This window comes from Rhinolophus hipposideros, assembly GCF_964194185.1.
Source record: "Rhinolophus hipposideros genome assembly, chromosome: 6".
Classification (NCBI taxonomy): Eukaryota; Metazoa; Chordata; class Mammalia; order Chiroptera; family Rhinolophidae; genus Rhinolophus; species Rhinolophus hipposideros.
The window spans coordinates 88,714,730-88,735,051 of NC_138052.1; the positions used below are offsets into that span (position 1 = coordinate 88,714,730).

Consider the following 20,322-nt stretch of genomic DNA (forward strand, 5'->3'; position numbering starts at 1 on the left):
TCTGCTGAAAGAGGCTTCTGGGCAGGAAAACGGGCAGTGTTGCCCTAATCCCAACCAACTTTTCATCCACATCCTGGATGGTACATAGAGCTTTATTTCTTATGCTAGTGAGCCATGTACTAAAGCACTTATGAAAAAAGAAATCTTTGGATCAGAAATAAATAAATCTGATAACTCAATAGCTGGGGATATGATGATACTTCAATAAGGCAAAGATGTTTGCTGACTTCTGTCTGAGAGAAGTCAGGAGGAGAATATAGATCCCAAATTAAATACCTCCCCAACTGCCAATCCCGATGCCTGCAATGCCATCATTAGAGAATCGTGGAATTTCAAGCCTGAGACCAAGATAAAAGCCTCCCATTGTAGCCGAACGCATGTGGGGTTTGGCACCCACTGATTTGTGTGTAAATCCCAGCCTACATCCTCATCAGCTATGTTGTGTCGGTTACTTGCTTTCACTTCCTAATCTCTCCATAGGGCAAGTTTCCGTTGGGTGGAGACATGTGCATAGTTCTCATTTCTGCTAAGGACTCTCATGGAAATAGCCACAGGGCTGATTTAGTATATTAGGAGTGACTTACTGCATGAAGTAGAAAATTGCAGAGAATACACAAAGGACAGAAGGTGTATGTGGACATTAGCAAAGCGTGGCACGTAAATATGTACCTAAACTTTCAGTCTCACAAGTATCCTGGCTCTCTCCATAATCTTTGATTCATAGTACTGTCTTGTGAGGTAGTAACTTTCTATCTTGCAAGTATTTGAGTGAAGACCATTTATTAGAAACACCGTAGAGATAATGCACCTGTTAGTCTCTTCCTCTTAAAGATTTTAGAGTTCCATGAAATTGCATAGAATGATTGTACAGAAAAGAGTCTGGGAAAAATTATAAAGTAGGAAAACCTACATTCAGTGTTTTCCCCTTGAATTGTCTTCTGACCATTCAAGGATTGCCTCCCCTCCCTGCCCCTGACACATACACAGAGAGAGAGAGAGAGAGAGAGAGAGAGAGAGAGAGAGAGAGAGAGAGAGAGAGAGAGAGAGAGAGAGAGAAGTGCCCTCATTTAGAAGTGACTCATACCTCATGAGCCCCTCACCATCACACCTCCAAAGTCCCAACTCTCACGTCAAAGGGCATTTTCCAGAGTCTGTAGTTATGAACATAAGCTTTGGTAACTGATTATGCTAGGTGACTCTGGGAAAGTGATCTAACCTTTCTAAATTTTGTTTTTCCTGATGTAAAAGAGGGATAAGAGACTCTTGACAATGGTATAGTAGAGACCAATTGAAATATAGTGTGTGGAGTGTTGAGTGTAGTGTCTGGTGCTCAATAAGCATTCAATAAATAGTAACTATTATTTATGTCCTTGCTTTTATTTCCTTGTTTTTAAACATTTTTGTTTCGTTGCTCTATATAGTTCCTTGCTGCTGTTGTTTTTGCTTTGTGGCTGATTCCCTGTTGATGTGTCAGGATGCTATCTCCCCTGCTCCCCAAGTAATGCACATTGTAACAATTATGCACTGCCTCGCCCATTGGGGATTCTCTCTAGCACCAGGGCTAAAGAGAGGGAAGCTGGTGTGTGTGTTCCCACTATGTCTGCACCCACTGACTTACCTGGAAGTCAATTTGGGGGTCCTTTAGCCCTTTTCAAATCATACTCAAGAGGCAGAAGCCTTGTATTCTGGGCACCAAAATGACCTGGGAATAGATAGGTTGTTTCCAAGTCTATAGTTATTTCTAATTGCCCTGTTCACAGCTTTTTTTTTTTTAATGCTGGCTATGGGTATGGAAGAATTAAATATTTTTATTTATATAAATCAAGGGGGAAAGGTATAAATATGACAACAAAAGGCAATAAATATTCCATAAGTCATATATATATGAGAAAAATCTTATGCAAGCCTTAGGTAACGGGCTGTTAGAGGATGTTGCATTCCACATGCGTATAGTATGATCATATATTTACAATTCACTGTTTCTTACCTGGGTTGGCTGTGGAAGGTAATGATTTTCTCTTTTGGCTCCATACTGCTTGCTCCATAGTCATTGTCTCTGGTTTTCTAGAATGAAGAGTCCACAGTTGTCCAGAAATAGCATTTATTAATCAACAGTAAAACACACAATAGAAAAGGCCTTATAAATAAAACTATATATTTATAATGCTTTATTTTTTTTGCTTCAGTACTCCACAAAACACTACAGACAGTAACAAAATAATTCAATAAATATTAAAAACTTTCAAGAGAATTATGACACTCTTTATCATGTGTGAGCATAAACAATGCCACAACCATTAGATACACTATTAAACACGACCATAGATATCTTTCTCAAGTAAGGGATATAATTACTTTTTTTTATCCAGTAGTCATAACATTTGCACATATCAATACACAAGAGAACAAGTCAGAGTAAGTGAAGCAGACACCCAGTGGAATGGAATCATCTGCCTGTACATCATTGAAAGGTATTACAGGGTTAATAGGAGAGAAGCCAACACACTAAAGAGAAATGCTGGGGTTTCCTTAGGTGGGAGGAGTGAAAGTAGGGCATTTCATGAAAGCCGCTTACATATTTTCCATTGCTCTCTTAGCAACATGCTCCCTTCCCTTTTCTGCCTTTTCTTGGTTGAGGTATTCCAGCACTTTCATTAACAGATCTTCATCCAAGTACTGTCTGTTTGGGGTATCATCATTCTTTGGGGGCCCTGCAGGGAGCCTTTTGCTTACTGGGGCCAGTTGGTCGGTTTCCTGAGAGCTGCCTTGGCTCAAATGCTCTTTGATGGCCTGCTGGACTTGGTCCCCCTCCTGTAGGTCATCTTCAGAGGAGACTTGACTGGGAACTCGCTTCACCTGGTTTGAATTCATGATCTCAGGGTATTTAACCAGCATCCTGGCCAAATACTCTCCCAATTCTTGATCCTGGTCATTCAGGTTCTCATATGCCATTTGTCTGTTTTCAACCTCTGGCATCCAGGCACCTTTGGAAAGCTGGTTTGCTCTAGATCCCCCACGACCATACGGGAGTCTCGGCAGAACTTTCTCTCGGTTATACTGACTGGGAAAATATGGAGGCTTTTGATTTGCAGCACTCTCCATCCCTAAAAGATTTAAAATGTCCTCAACACTGAGCCCATCTTGTAGGGCCTCTGTCACAGCACGACCAGGTGTTTTGGGGTAGCCATTCTTGGAGATTATCTTATTTTGGAACATACCTGGCTGATCTAAGTCAACCTCAGAGATATCATCTAGGTCAACAGGAAGTCCAAGCTCTGGTTCCACTGAGCCATTTGGCTTCTCTCCAGTTTTGAGCATGTCAATTAAGTCTTCAGGGGGTATCTGTAAATTTCTTGAAATTTCAATCAGCTGATAAATAGACTGAGAATCAAGTGGTTTCTCAAGAAGCCTGGTTGCTCTTTCCCCAATTTGCCCATTCAGTGACCTCCCGCTTCCTGCAGCATTCACTAACCTTTTCAGATAGGCAATTACTTTGGAGACATCATCGGAGAGTTGATCTTTACTTTCTTTTCGGAGATCTTCATCCCTGAGGCCCAGCTGCCCTGAACGCTTCATTTCGTCATTGATTTGTTCATTTTTTTCAGTATTCTCTTTGCTGTCCCTTACCTCTTCCTGGGTTTGACTTTCTATTTTTTCCTCTACTGGGTTCCAATCTTCTCCCCCAACCACATCTTCATAGGCAATGTTATTTACTTTATAGATATCATCTTCATCATCTGTGTAAAGCTTTTGCTCCTCATCAACCCTCTCACGCTTCTGATTGTTTGGTCCCGTCAGTTTCCCCAGCTCTTGGAAGACAGATTCCAGGGTAGCAAGACTTTGAGGAGTATATTGTTCCTCCACTATTTCATTTGTGCGTTTAAAGGGGTTGTCCCTGGAATTCTCTTCATACATAGGAGGAAATCGCATGTGTTTGAGTTTTCTCTCTGGCCACTGAAGGGTCTCATAATCATCAGGCATGTCAATTGGAAAGGTCTTCTCTGAATTCAAGGCATAGGGCTTGTTTTCTTTCAGTGCAGACTGAGGCTCATTTTCAGCCTGTCTCAAGGCTTCAAGTATTATTCTCATCCACTCATCTTCACTCAGGGAATCCCTTGAACTTTCTGGCCAGTGACTCTCATCACCATTTTCTTTTTGCTGAGGGGGAACAGAGACACTTTGGTAGGGCTCATTGTCTGGGCTGCTTTCTTCTTTGTGAGCTTGTTGCCGGAGTTTTTCTATGTACTCCAAAGCCCTGATCATTTCAGGACTGGGAAATCTTTGGACATTTTCCAATCTGAGGTCCGGTTCTTTCTGAAGCAGCTGGTTTCGTTGAAATGAAGCTGCTTGAGCTCCAGAGATGAGGAAAATTAAAGGGATAAGAGACAGGGCTGCTCCAAGCCAGTGAATCTTAGTTTCTGCCATGTTTGAAAGATTTCCTTAAAGACAGAAAACATAAGTTAACAAAAATGAAGCCCACTAGAGATGCTGTAGCAAAAGAAGTCATTGACCATTGAGGGAGAGGGAAGGAAACATAGCAGAGATTACTTCACGTTCAATTTTGGGGGCTCTTTTTAAAATCCATAAATATTTCCTACATGATCCTCACAAGCTAACCACAGAAATCTAGCAACATTGTTACCCATTTGCATCAAATTTGCATGGCATTCACTTGGCTAAAATAGTGACAAAAACACTGATATGGGGTTTCTCTAATTTTATTTTTTAATTTATAAAACATGTAGTTTGTTTTTAGTATGCATTGTTTCTCTATAATAAAGACTTTCCAAAATGAGTTTGTTATGTTAACACACACAAATTATCTTCTTAAGGCTGTATCAAAAAAACATGTGGCTTAGTTCCTAAATTGTTAATCTAATTTTGTTATAGAACTATAGCAGCAGTGACGTTATTACATATGATGAAATGTTAATGTCGATCATACTGAATTACCTTGTGGATGAGCCCCCCCCACATACATTTTTCATAAATAACTTATTCTCACTCTGACACCAAATCCAATTATCAATTTTGGAAGGTCTATACCATAATAACCACCACAGCATGGATCTTCTCAGATCCCAGCTACATAGTAGGCTAACCCAGTGAAGTTTCTTTCTGTGTAAACATATGAAAATAATAAATTAACCTGCTTTAAAATATCAATACTCTACATTCCTTCTAAGAATTTTATTGTCACTGTCTTGCAAAATGCAATTGTGGTTGTATTTTTCATCAACGCTCGAGAGTATATAGTAAATAATAACAGATGCTACAGAAAGAACATAAATTTACTTAACCAGTCTATTTCTGAACTTGTGAGTGTTCAGATTCAGCTTGAATTATGTCTGTGTCTATTTTAGTATGGACCTGTGAAATCTTAAATGACTCATACTGTCAAAAAAATCTTAAAATAACTACTGTGTAACTCCCAGTTTAGATATACACAGACGATGTGTTAAATTCTTCCTACTTAAAAAATTTCATTCATTTTTTTTCCTCTACTGCCTTATTATCTCATATATGAATTAACACTGGTATTAGTTCTTATATGTTTTACATTTGCATTGCTAACATTGAAAAACTATTTTAGCACTTGCAATTTTGTTGCAAATAAAATAAACGTAAAGGAAGTTTACAAGTTTGTTCATGACATCATACCTGGATCATGGTTTTGTGATATATAAGCTATGTAGGTACAATTTTCTGTTAACTTAGATGTCAATTATAGAAAATATTGTTTACTCGATCATATTGGTATTTAAAGTAATGTTTCAGTTTTTAGAGCCCCAAATGGTTATAGTCATAGAAATTTCTTTAGCACAGATGCATATATTTATTAAAATTATTCTATTCAGCAGGCTGTGAAAAAGTCTCTAAAGGCATGTCAGAGAAAACTTCTAAAATATTTACTATGAATCAATGTTTACTAAAATAAATTTTATTTATAAATCCCGAGGTCTAAATAAAACTACATTATACATTCTTCTTTATATTATTTAATGATTAATTTAGCTTTATTAATATACTTTCAACATTGGCACTTGAAATAGTAATTTTAAGAATCTTATTAGTAAACTTATTTTCTTTTAATCCACTATCCTGAAGTATTTTTAGCATATGAGTTATGTGCTTATATTTAAACTCATTATCTTGTAGGTGGGCTTCACTGTGGAGTTGGAGCACAATGTTCAATGAAGTTATTTAAAACAAACTAACAAGTGCTACCCTTTGGTCATTTGTAAGGTTCAGTTTGGTTGACATAGTGCTTGCCTTTGAGTAAGACTCAAGGGATTTCTTTCTCGGGTAGCAGCTCTTAAGATGGTTTTAAAAGCTCTGATATTCTATGTAGGGTTTGGACTAAAGCCTCATAAGTTAAAATGTCTTTTCTATTGAAATTAGACTGGAACATTGACAAATGCAGGTAGATATATCTAATTTGAGCAATTCAACTAGTTAGGATACAGAAAAAAGAAACATTTGTCCCATTCAAAATCTTCGGCAAAATATTGTACATCCTTTTCCACTCAAAGCATAATAATAATAGTTTATACAGTTATGAATGTTTTCCTCATGTGTTCAATATTACCATCTCTCTGTAATTCCTGGTCATATCTAACCTATAACCCAAGATAATATTTTACCCTGAATAAAGGAAGAAGCCTGTGTTCAAGATCATTCTCATCTTCCTTTTCTGGGACTAAAATTTGAAAATACTGTAAGCCCCTTCAGACTATACCAATTCCGAAAAAAAAAAAATTGACAGTTAGTTAATTTTGCAAGGTAAATGTCAAAGAAAAAAATAGTTTCAAAATTGATTCCCTCTATGACTGATGTGTTTAACAGCCTTTGGATCATTGAAAACTTACTGTTAAAAATATTCAGCACATAAATTATATCCCTGGCTTTGTATCTGGTTCTTAAGGGAAAAAACAATAAATCAAGGAAAGAAACAGAATATCAGGCTTGGTTAACTTTACATTAATATGTGTACTGACACTAAAATTCTTAACTTTTTCATGCTTCTTACATATGACTACCTAAATAACATTATGGTTAATAAATATCCAACAGCAACTGATATAAATCATAGATTCAATCAAAATTTACATACACATATAGTATTTTTACATTGGCTGATGAGCAGCAGGTTGCTATTCAGTTATTCTATAGATAGAAGCTTGTCAAACGATCTTTTCTTCTCAGCTAGGCATTAAAGAAAGAACAAGCAATGTAGAACTTTCCAGTAAATCAAAGGGAAAAGCAGTCTCACCTCCTTTTTATATGGCAGAGAAGGTCCAGAGCATGTTCCTGCTGGTCCTCTCAGGCTGCTCGTCCGTTTCAGCACCCGGACAGCTCCTCGGCTTATAGGGAGCCGCGGCGCCTGACTCCGCACTGCCACACTGACGTCACTTTGCTCAGCCACAAACCCGAGCACAAGCAAGCTTTTTCAAAGAACCCGAGAGAAAATAATCACTTTATGTATTTTTTTTAATGCTGCCTGCTTACGCCACCTGTCTTTTTGTGGCAAAAATTGCAGTTTTCTTTTTCCTTTCATCCAAATCTTTGAGGCTTCAAATAAAATGCTCTGCACAATTTCCCTCGGAAAGAAAGAAACCTGTCAGACAGACATGGCTAATTGCAATATAATCTCAACTGCATTCTAATATCTTGAGATAAGGTTTTCTTGTTGCTGTTGTTATTGTCGTCATTGAAAGAAAGTTCTACAGGCAAGGATTTTTTTTTTCATTGCCCACAAAGAAATTCTATTACCATTCCCTGGTATGCTCCAAGACACATTATGAATACGAAAAGTCATATTTCATATCACCACAAGCAGCATTATTTTTCAACTCATATTTACCTGAATAAAAAAGAAAGTTTTCTTTTTTTATATATGAGTAAACTTTAAGGATCTGATGACTTGGAATTTTGCTTTAGAGCTTCAATATAATTTTGAAATTGGGTATTCTTAAGATTTCAGGTCTAGTAGTGATAATTCTGTGTGAGTCTGTTGGTATGTTTTTCAATATCTTATCTCAAAAAAGAAAGCTCAGAAGTGTTAATGAAAATACTTCCATTAAGGAAAAAGAAAAATTCTTTCACAGTTACAAAAAGAATGTGACACATACGTAATTGAAATTCATTAACAATTGAGAGGAAGTTGGACTATAAATATTTTCTTTCTTCTGTTGAATCTAATAAATTAAACACCTTCCGTAAGTGTGACCAATCCAGGGAATGATTTGGTACTAACTCCCAACTTCATAACCATTGTTGTGCTTTGCCAGGTAACCTGATTATATATTTTAATAATTTATATAGTATAAATTTTAACTTTATCTCCTTAAAGATATGAGTTTCTAAAAAGTATGTAATTTGAAATATACTTTAAGTATGCAAAAGAATCTTGTTATTTAAGAGATCCCTTTATATCTGTTAATAAATAATCAGCCACCAATTTATCCATTCAATAAGTTGCAATGCATACTAAGTACCAGATACAAAGATTATATACATATGTATATATGGTTTTTTAATGTCCTTTAGTGTACATGACAAATAAGACAAATCGATTATTTTGACATACATTGGAAAGCAGTAAGAAAGAGGTTAGCCAGCAGTGTTTGAGGAGCATTGTGGAGAGCCACTTGGTTCAATCTAGAAATTCAGGGGGAAAATTCAAGGAGAAGAAAACCTCCTGGGAAAAGAAGCTTGAGCTGAAATTTCTCATTATCAGGTTTTATAAAAATGATATCTATGCTAGGTAAATCACAGTAGTCTTGAACTGCTCAAGGAAATAAGAACAGTTTAAAACCTTAGGGAAAAAACAATCTTGGGGAAAAGGGTCTTTGGTTTCCCCTCTTTTCTCTCCTAGTGAAGATATTCGATTTTCCTAGATGAGCCGGAGACTAACTATGGATTGACATGGAACTCAAACAGGATCAGACTGGAGTCCTATGGCCAATTCACCCAATATACTCATGCTTCGTAATGGGCTCTTAGAGCATGATCAAGTGCTAGGTTGAAGAGACCTGAGTAAACCTTATTTCGCAAGCACCATCTCCATGACACCAGTTCATTTTCTGATATCTCTGTTAGCTTTACACAAATGACAACATTTTCTTAAATCTTGACAAAGGCCACTCTGAGTTTGACCTAATTTGTTTTCCAGTAGTTCTGTGTGGTCGGTTGAACTAACCAGTATCAACTCAACCTCAAAAAATTCTACAATGTTACTTTTAAAGGGTTGAATTGGTTCATAATAGGTCTCAATAGTCCTCAAGAAAGTCACCTTCGACCTGATTAGTTCACATATGTAGAACTGAACATTTTTGACAAGGATAGGAAGCTATATTCCTTAAAAGGCTCCAAAGTCAACCTCTTTCTGAGAATGTCAACCTCTTTCTTGAATCATCCAAAAATCTATATAAGACCTCTCTCAAAAACTCCAAGTAGAAGTGAGCTGTCAGGATATAGCTGCTGGGATGGACTGGTTCCATCAGCTAAAGAAGTGGGTATAGAACGAGCCATACGTAGGTAACTGAATTCCTGCCTACTATAACATACTATGAAAAATACCATTTATGTTCCAAGCACTGTACTTAGACATTCAGCAACCTCATTTAATCCTCATGACAACTATAATGGATAGCTATTTTTATCTCTGTTTTGCAGATGAAGAGACTGAAACCCAGAAATAAGTTAGTGAGCCACTGTTCCTTCACTCATAATTCGTAGAGGTAGGCTTTGAACTTAGCTCTTTCCAATGGTATTTCCATAATAAAGACTGTGGTTTAGGCCCTCTGCTACATGCTAGGAATACAGAAATGAATATGGCATGGAAACAATCATTAAAGATCCCAAGTCTAGAATGTAGTCACTTTGACCACATTCCATTCACCAGAGGCCTGTGTTTTATAGATTTTTCAATGAGTTATATTTAATATATCCCTAGAAGTCATTAATTTTTGGCCAGAAGTTGTTTGTTCTAAAGGGAATTAGTTTCTCTAATAGAAATCTAATATATATATATATATATATATATATATATATATATACATATATATATATACATATATATATATACATATATATATATATATAGTGCCAAAAAATGTACACATTTTAAGAGATGTTATTTATGTATTACTTTTCAAAGTTGAATTGAGTTACAGTAGTAATGCGTAGTATGGTGTTCGCTCCAAAGATGGTGTTAATCAAATGAATGGTAGCGTCATTCACTGTATTACAATTTTAATATAGTTTTTTCCTTTCTTAAAATGTGTATACATTTTTTGGCACCCTATGTATGTATGTGTATATGTATGTGTATGTCTCTCTCTCTCTCTCTCTCTCTCTCTCTATATATATATATATATATATATATATATATATACACATATATATGTCATATATATAGACATATATATATATATATATATATATAGAGAGAGAGAGAGAGAGAGAGAGAGAGAAACCAACCTTTTTATTGACATGAAATCTTTTAAGCATGTATAGTATATTAAAGAAAACTTATAAATCTTTTTTATCACTAAGCCAGACATAAGATCATTGTAAATGTTCTTTACAAAATTTTAATTTTCTGTTAGGTCTAAATTGCAAGCTATCATTGCCTCCAAGAAACAAAGCTCTATATCTTGAACATTTTCAAAACAATTATGCACTGTGTATGATAATGGTTTTTACTAAATTAGTTTGCAACCTCATTATGGTCTAGTTAAGATCAAGCTAATCAGTCACAACTTAAATCTAAGCAATTAGAATGGACTAATTTGTTTTTATAATCATATTTTTTCATCTTGGTCATTTTATTCTTTGTTGTTCAGGTTCATATTTCATTTAGACCATATTTTGATTCTTCTGTCGTTTGTACAAGTAATCCTCTACTTTAGTAATCCTTCAGTTTGAAATTAATCTCTCTTCTGCTCCATTGCACTTCTCATTTTGTTTCAATTTATTATATATGAAGGTGATTATGATCCAAAAGGCCAGTGTGTCCTCTTTCTCCTGTTTCCCCTACCTCCTTCTTTCCTGCCTCTGACCCCTCCCTCATCTTTCTCCTCCATGGAAGACAAGACTCTCATGGAGGAGTCCAGTCTGCTGTAGTATAACCTGAGGTTTTCCAACATTCACTGGGGGTGAGGTGGGGGAGGGATTATCCGTATTGCCTTCCCCTGGTCCCTGAAGGCCTGAGCTACTTTTCATTGCTCATTCCTCACCTGTCTTCCCTTCTTCTCCTTTTCCTTCTTTATACTCCTTGTTTACTCTTTAACTCCCTGATGCATTGCTTCCAAAACTTACTAAACCCTTTTCTTTTAGTTGCAGTACACTTTCTTTATTAATAAATGTTCCTGTTATAAGATCACTTTTTTCAACAACTCACTATCAGAGAAGAATGAAGTGTTTTTCCTCTTCCCTTGCAAAGGCAGAGCTGGCCAAATTGCTATTCAGAGAACATATAAATCAGAAGCTGAGTCCACTTAATTGAATACTTTAACTACCTAGTTTCCCAGATGAAATCTACTAGGAGTCAGGAACTCTGTTTTCTACCACTGTACCCTCATGTCTAGCCCAGTACCTTGCACATAATGGCTGGTCAAAAATATGTTGTGTTGAATTAACATTTTCTCAAAGATTCACACACTCAGTGTTGGAATGTTTTAATCCTTTCAAAGTGTCTTTATGCAAATGAACCGCCTTTATTCATCTGAACTTCAGACACTGCTAGCAAATTAATTTTAGTTTTTTTAAGGAAAATGTTCTTTCATTACAGGAGCATTATATGTTTTTCTACTCTTTCTCATTTTATAAAACATTTTCCTGGTGTTTGACTCATAATTTGAAATTGCACGTAAAGTGAAATGAACCACTTGTTTATTCTTTGTCTTTTTATTTTATTTTTACTTTTATGAAGGTATTGATGGCCCTAAATGGCCTAGATAACATTTAAGACCCCTTCTAATTCTTGGACATTGTGCCTCTTTTCTGTATGAAATTGAATTCATACAATTATTTTTGCATTTATCTGCTAGATATTAAAATATGATCTTTCTCATAAACGCTCAGTGAGAACCACTTAAACCAAATAAATTTAGGCTATCGTCTCCATTGCCTTTGGAGTCTGGAACCATCTGGTGCTTGGAGAGAAAGAAAGTATCATTCTCTTAATCTAATACCATGCGTGTTTGAGCATCTGCTCCCTCAGTGGGTTTGGGGAGAAGGAAGTTTGTGCACTAGGAGTTAATTACTTTGCTTAAAACAACACTAAATGTCTCAATTTTTCTGATTCTTCAGGCATCATTGTTTTGCAGATCAATGTTTACAGTATTTATATTCAAATACTTTAATAAGGATATTTTCTGTTTGGAAACAGCCCAACTACACACTCCTTTTTATCAGAAGACCAGGGCCATGTAGGAAAGTCTTCAAGGTCAAAGTTAAATATCTTCATGGTTGAGTTTAGCATTTTGTGTCCAGGGCTCCCACTGATTCACCAGATGACTTTCATAGTTTGCTTTGAAGGGATTTTAGAGTGCTATTTTGGTAAAATGAATATATCACCTCTGGAGGTGGGTCACTTGCATATATATGAGGTAGGGAGCTAAAAAACAGGCTCCCCGACCTAAAACCTTCTCCCCTAAATCTAGATACTGTGTCTGTTTTCCACATCACAGGCAATTTTTTTCTTGCAATTTTTAGTACAGAGACAAGGAACAAATCAAATCATCTAATTACTTTGACACTTAAAAAAGAAAGATATGATACAGGCGGGGTAATTTAGAGAACATGTTAGAACATGCAGTGATTCTCAAACTGTGGTCCCAGATCAGCAACAGGAGCATGGGGAACTTGACAGCAATGAAAATTCTCAGATCCCACCAAATCTACTGAATCAGAAACTCTGGTAATGGATCCTAGCAATGGGGAGAGGGGTTTAATCCCTAAAACCTCTCCAGGTGATTCTAACAAATGCTAAGGTTTGATGACCACAGAGTTACAGCATAAGAAGGTGAACCTGAGAAAAGGGATGAAGGGTGGAGCCTGAGAATGCTCAAAAGTCAGAACAAAGACCCTAGAAGAGAAGTAAGAACCCTGACAATGGGGAAAGTCCAGCGAAAAATGAAGTCAAAAGGAACAAAGAGTGATATGTCTGACTAATTTACAGTTTTCCTTTGCCCAGCCCCTTTTGAGGTTCCTTGGTAACTCTGATGTGGGGACAGAGCCCCAGAGAGCAGTTTCCAGGCTCTCGGCCTCACGTGGAAAGGTGCTGGCTCAGGTAGTAAATGGACATCACCCGTGACTGGATGGCCATTAGCTGTGGCTACTTGGCCATCAGTTGTAACCAGTGAGCCATTGGGCACTAATATAACTGCCATGGCTACGTCAGCAGAAAATGGGGGCTAGCAAGAAGATGGTGGCTGAGCCTGCAAGTGGAGCAGTGAGGGTTGCGGACAGTGTGGATCCAGCCTCCAGTGAGACTCTAGTAGTGTGTCTCCCCTACCTATGGCTCCGTGGGTGTTCCTTTTTGGCCTCACCATATCCTGCGTTCTTATGTGGGGAGCGGAACCAGAGACTCCGCAGGCCGCCCTGCATGACACCTGATGTGCTTAGAGATCTAAGCCCCCATAAGCAAGCATTATCAGAATGAAACATATCTGCAGCACAGTTCTTTTATGAGTACAGGTATTTGAAGAAGTTATTAGCAGCAGCTTCAAATATATGGGGGAATGAAATTCCCATTGCTGCATAGGGCTTAGAACTGGGAACAGTGATGCCAGGGTCATTTCAATATATTACATGTGGTATAAAATTTGACTACTTAAAGTAAGTCATGTCAATACTATAGTAAATTCATTCCCTATGTCCATCAAAAGATACAGTATTATCATGCCTTTTTTTTCTTTAAATATTTTACTTTAGGGGGTTAAAGTTTCAGTTGACATTTTTTTGACATTTAATATTATTTTATATTAATTTCATGTATATAGCATAGTGGTTAGACATTTGTATAATTTAAGAAGTGATCCCCCTTTGCTGTGAAAAAAACTTCTAAATTTGATGTAATCCCATATGTTTATTTTTTCTTTTACTTCCCTTGCCCCAGAGGATATATCAGTAAAAATATTACTCAGAATAATGTCTGCAGATTTACTCCCTATATATTCTTCTAGGAGTTTTATGGTTTTGGGTCTTAAAAGGGAACCCTGAATCACTGTTGGTGGGATTGCAGATTGGTGCAGCCACTATGGAAATCAGTATGGATGTTTCTCAAAAAACTAGAAATGGAAATACTTTATGATGCAGCAATTCCACTCTTAAATATCTATCCAGAGAAATCCAAGATGCTAAATTGAAAAAATATATGCACCCCGATGTTTATTGCAGCAGTTTTACAGTAGCCAAAACTTGGAAACAACCAACATGCCCATCGGTAGATGACTGGATTAAGAAACAGTGTTACATTTATACAATGGAGTATTACATGGCTATAAAGAAGGATGAAATCTTACCATTTGCAATGATATGAATGGACCTAGAGAACATTATGCTAAGTGAAATAAGTCAGTTGGAGAAAGACAAATACCATGAGATCTCACTTATATGTGGAATCTAAAGAACTGAACAAATGAGCAAAGTAAACAGAAACAGTCTCAGAGATATAGAGGAAAAAGTGATGGTTGCTAGATGGAAGGGGGCGGGGATGAGGGAAAAAGAGAAGGGATTAAAAGCATAAATTGATAACTACAATATTGCCACAGAGATATGAAAGACAGTTTGGGGAATATAATCAATAATGTTGTAAAGATTTTGTAGGGTGTCAAATGGGAACGTGTCTTATTAGGGAGACCACTTCATGGATGGTGTAGCTGCTTGACCACTGCACTGTACACCTGAAGCTGAAGTTGAATAATATTATATATCAGCTATAATTTAATATGTACTATATAGTCATGGGATATGGAGTATAGCATAGGGAATAGAGTCAATGGAATTGTAATAGATACATACGATATCAGAGGGGCAATAGATTGGGAGAGGGGGTTATCACTTTGTGAGGGGTGAAATGTCTAATGATTGCATTGTTTTGTATACCTGAAACTAATTTAAAAAAAAAAAGAAAAAGAAAAAGAAAAAGAAAACCCAAATTGGAGGAAATGTTAAAAATTAAAAAATAGAAGTGATTCCCCCTGACTAGTCTAGTACCCACCTGGAACTATACATACTGTGTTTCCCCTGAAAATAAGACCTGACCAGAAAATAAGCCCTAACATGATTTTTCAGGATGACATCCCCTGAACATAAGCTGTAATGCATATTTTGGAGCAAACCTTAATATAAGACCCGGTCTTATTTTCGGGGAAACACAGTAGTAATTACCATATCTTTGACTATAATTCCTATGCTTTACTTTATACATCCCATTACTGTTTTGTAACTACCAATTTGTATTTTTTAATCCCTTCCCCTTTTTCACCCATGCCCAACCCCCCTCCCATCTCTCAATCATCAATATGTTCTCTGTATCTATAGTTTGTTTCTGTTTGTTTATTTTGTTCTTTAGATTCTACATATAAGCAAAATCACACTGCATCTGTCTTTCTCTGTCTGACATACTCCACTCAGCATAATACCCTCCAGGTCCATCCATGCTGCCACAGATGGCAAGAACCCATTCCCTTCCATGGCCAAGCAATATTCTACCATATATATGTACCACCCCCTCTTTTTTTTTTTTTTAATTAATTTTATTGGGGTGACAATTGTTAGTAAATTTACATAGATTTCAGGTGTACAATTCTGTATTACATTGTCTATAAATCCCATTGTACCACCCCCTCTTTATTCATTCTTTCATCAATGGACACCCAGGCTACGTCCACATCTTGGCCATTGCAAAGAATGTTGCAATGAACATATGGATGTGCCTGTCCCCTCGAAGTAGCATCAATGGGTAGGACTGATCCTCTGGCTGATTGGTTATGGGGTTTGGCCATATCCACAGCTTACAGGCTGTTATGCAGGGGGCTTACCCCACTAAGTGGGATTCACCCCAGTAGGCTCTTGTGCCTGTTGAGACTGCCCTCTGTGTGTGTCATTTGTGGGGCTAATTGGGTGGTACTCTGCTGTGGTCTGAAGCCAACCTTCAGTCTATTCATTCTGGGGTCTCTTGAGAGAGGCTCCAGTGCAGACCCAGGTCACTCACTGCCTGTGACTGGCTGGGGACTGCCTGGTAGGAGTCACAAAGCAATCTGAGTTTGGTCACTGTCTGTGCTAAAGTTGTAGGTGTGTGGGAGAGGCCACACTGGGAACTGAGGATGGCTGCCACCACTACTGGGCTTGGAGTAGCTCTGCAAAAAGCCAGGCCACCCTGAGGCCTCCTGCCACCTGTCAGCTCCCTTAAGGTTGAAGCACTAATATAGCTTCAGGTGGCATGCAAGTAAGGTGAGGCAGGGTCTCAGGAAGTCAGTAGAGTGGGAAGAGTTGTGGTCACTAGGTTAATGTAGATTCTGATTTGGTGTCAGTGCTTAACCTGCAAAAATCTCAGAACATTCTGAAGCTACGGTAGTCGCCACCCACCCACATAGGGCCTGTGGACTCTGATAGGTTTCCACAAAACGATGCGATGCAGGTGCAGTTGGCTGCTCACTGAGAAAGTGCTTCCGGTGTTTGGGGAATTTGGGTGAGGCGGTATCTCAGGGACTCAGCCGGATGGAGTGAGCGGAGCTCACCAGACCAATCAGATTCAGATTTGGCCTTGTGGGGGGCGGGCTCAACACAGGAAAGATGGCGTCCGCTTGCTGGCTGCACACAAGGAGGACCCCAAACAGAGAAAATGGCAACTGTCCTCCAGCCCTCCCAGCAAGGCCAAATACCTAAGTCTGCTCCCCGTATGCCTCGGATGCCTCCTAAGTCACCGTCCTTCTGCCAGAGCCCAGGGTAAGTGCCTGCAAGTGAGTCTGTGCATGGGTCCCTTAAAAGCACATCTGGGTTTCCCACAGCCTTTCATTCCACCCAGATGGTTGGAATGCTGTGTGGACAGAGTCCCAGAAAGCAGTTTCCAGGCTCTTGGCCTCATGTGGAAAGGTGCTGGCTCGGATAGTAGATGGCCATCAGCTGTAACTAGTTGGCCATCAGTTTTAACCAGGTATCCATTGGCCACTGATATAACTGCCATGGCTAAGCTAGCAAGCACAGATTGCAGTTAGCAAGGGGTTAGTTGGTGGGTTGGTTGGCAGAGAAGCGGACAGGCTCCCGCTTCCTCCAACCCAGCCACCAATAAGAATATAGTGGTATGACTCCCCTATCTATGGCTTCGTTGTTGTTCCTTTTTAGCCTCACCATATCCTGTGTTCTTGTGCAGGGAGCAGGACCAGGGTCCCTGAATGACAAATACCCACTGTTTTTCATAGCTAGATATTGTGGGGACTCCTCTTCCTGGCACCAGTACTCTGGGACGGAGGGCCTGGTGTGGGACTGGGGTCCCTCATTCCTCTGGGGGAAACCTCCATGGCCAAGGTATCCCTCCTGATTTTTAGCCATCACATGCAGGTGTGGGGCCCTTTTCGCATCTCTGTAGCTCCTACCAGTCTCAACATTGCTTTTTCTTTATATCCTTAGTTATAAAACTTCTGTTCAGCTAGACTTCAAATGGTTCTCCAGGTTGATTGTTCTATAATTTAGTTGTAATTTTAATGTGTTCATGGAAGGAAGCACGCACAGTGTTTATATGCTTTGCCACCTTGGATCTCCTCCATGCCTTTCTTAGATGGCATACTAAAACATATGTTTTTTTCCTTTTTTTACATCTTTAATTTTGTTCTCATATCAAAACAGTTTTAAATGTAAAATGAAATTTTGATGTAAATATATTTAACCTTTTCCTATAGCTTTCCTAGAGATTTGCTCAGTAGCCCATTATTTATTTCTGTTGTGAAAGCTATTGATATTTGTAAAGAACATCTCTTCCTCAACTTAGAAAGGTTTCATTTTGTTGATTCTTGCATAAATACAGATGGATTTATTTGAGTACAAACTAGCTCATAAATTATGATTGGAAGGTATATAAAATGTCATATATTCTAATCTAGTCTATTGCTTTTATCTATCACATTCCTGATAAATAGCCTTTCAGCATATACTTAAATACCTTCAATGAAAAGTAACTCATTACCTTCCAATGTTACCTGCTCCATATTTGGGCATCTTTATCCTCAAATATTTTTCCCTTGTACTGGATTGAAATATGACTCTTTGTTGGCTTCAACATGGATCCTAGTTACAAACTCCAGGGCTATGTGGAGCTAGTCTCAGTCCTCTTCCCTGTGACCAGAATCATGCCTCAAATCAGTCTGCTTTTTGTAAGTGAAACAGTTCTATTAAATTTTCTTCGTGAGTCATGGTTCTGGGCCCCATCCCCAAAGCACATACTTTGGCTCAATTCAATTTAAGACTCTCAAACAGCATTTAATTCAGAGTGGACATCCTTCATCCCAGTCTCTCTGCCTAGAAAGACTCCCCACCCCCCACACTGCCTTCTTTTCCCAGTCAACCTCTTACTTAAAATGAAACAGTCACCATTTCCTCAAGAGAACCTTCTCTGATTTCCCTGACACGGAAGATTCTCTCCAGAATATTCTCTCATGGACTAAATATCACTCCTGGTTAGTACTTATTACAGTTCTATTGTAGCTTTTTAAAAAATATATTCTTAGATTATTCTCTTCCAAATTGACTAATCTCTTGGAGGACATGAGGTCAGGGATTATGTTTTGTTTCTTTCACTGTATACCCAAAAGCCATCCAAACCAACCTTAAAAATAATAACACCTACAAATAAACATATCAAGACCCAAGCTGACCCCATTCCCTCCCAATCTCTTACTCCTTTTCAATGTCCTCACATGATCAATTATAATCTCTGACCCTCAGTTTTAACCTTGGAGTCATTATCTGCTCAGTTCATTCCGGCACCTTCTGAGTCTCCACTCCCTCAACCCTCTTCTTCCCCGGCTATTGACAATTCTTCCCAGTTGCTCCTTTCTTATTTATCCATTTTCATAGCCCCTTCACATCCCCTTATGTTTGGTTTTTCTAAGAATCTCTCTAATCTTTCATACACGTCTTTTGGAAGTTAAGTGTCGGCACCTTAAGAGAAATAATTTCTACTTCTAATCTGAACCAACACTCAGGAAATGGTTGACAGAATGACTGGGCTGTTTGATTAAAAAAAAATCAAACAGCTCATTTATATTAATTTCTTACTAAGTACAAACTATGAGTCTTGATCCTTAAAAATACAGTAGCAAATTATCTTTCAACATTTTTCCATTATGAGTCTCCTCTGCTTAACTGATGCCAACTGGATTAGCTTTTCATAGTCAAGGTCTTTCACTGCTTTTTTTTCCCTTAATATTCTCCCATACCTCTCCAGTCTCAACTCGCTGGATTTTTTTTTTTTTTCAGTTATATAAGCCTCTCTACCAGAAGGTGTGTTTAATCTCCTCGGGCCTATCTTCATCCACATCATTCTCCTTGCCCCAAAATGGTCTACTCCTCTTCTCCACCATTTTGATTCTTTAAACAGATTTTAGTTGATTCATCCCCTCAGTGAAATCTTCTTTGATTAATCCCAATCCTCCCCCTTATGCAGTTACTTCATTTATTAGCACATAGATTTTTAACTTGTAGTCCATAAATCTCATAAAATTTAATGAAAAAATATATATAATGTATATTATAGTGTGCTTTTTATCAGGCAGTTCCAGAGCTGTAAACAGATGCGCAAATGAGCATGTGACCTTAAATTTTATTGTAGCTCTTAGTACTATTCACTAAATATTTTTGATTCTCCCCACTTCTGGGCATGTAATAGAATTATACTTCTTGGACACTATGCTTGGGTGGCACAGAGCAATAAGTTCTAGCTGTAGAACTTATCAGCTTAGAGTGAACATATCACAGACTTTACTTTCCTTCACCATAGCAGAAGATAAGGTTTGGGATGGGGGCTACTCATACAGGCTTTTCCCAGAGTGACTGCCATGTGCAGAGTTGCCTTCAGACTTTTTATGGGCATGTAGAGTGAACAAGAAATAACGTTGTTTTAAGCAACTAGTTTAGGGGGATTGTTTGTTACCACGTATAACCTAGCCTATCTTGACTGATACAAATATTGAAGTCAACTAGTTTCTAATATTAGTATAACTTAAATATCTATAGCCTTACAGATAGTCTTATCCAGAGAAGAATGATGAGTTGGCAATGAGGAATTTGTGCTATTTTCTGCTGGAAGCTCCT

At 37.9% G+C, this 20,322-nt stretch overlaps 1 protein-coding gene across 1 annotated transcript; it reads right to left on the minus strand.

Annotated features, from left to right (window-relative positions):
• Nucleotides 1-2,153: 2,153 nt before the first annotated feature.
• On the minus strand, nt 2,154-7,428 carry SCG2 (secretogranin II). The gene is made up of 2 exons (XM_081051161.1): nt 7,274-7,428; nt 2,154-4,439 (listed from the first exon to the last, which is right to left on the minus strand). The coding sequence occupies exon 2, from the start codon at nt 4,423-4,425 to the stop codon at nt 2,572-2,574; it is 1,854 nt and encodes a 617-aa protein (XP_080907287.1). The 5' UTR covers nt 4,426-4,439; nt 7,274-7,428; the 3' UTR covers nt 2,154-2,571.
• Between the last annotated feature and the right edge of the window lie 12,894 nt (nt 7,429-20,322).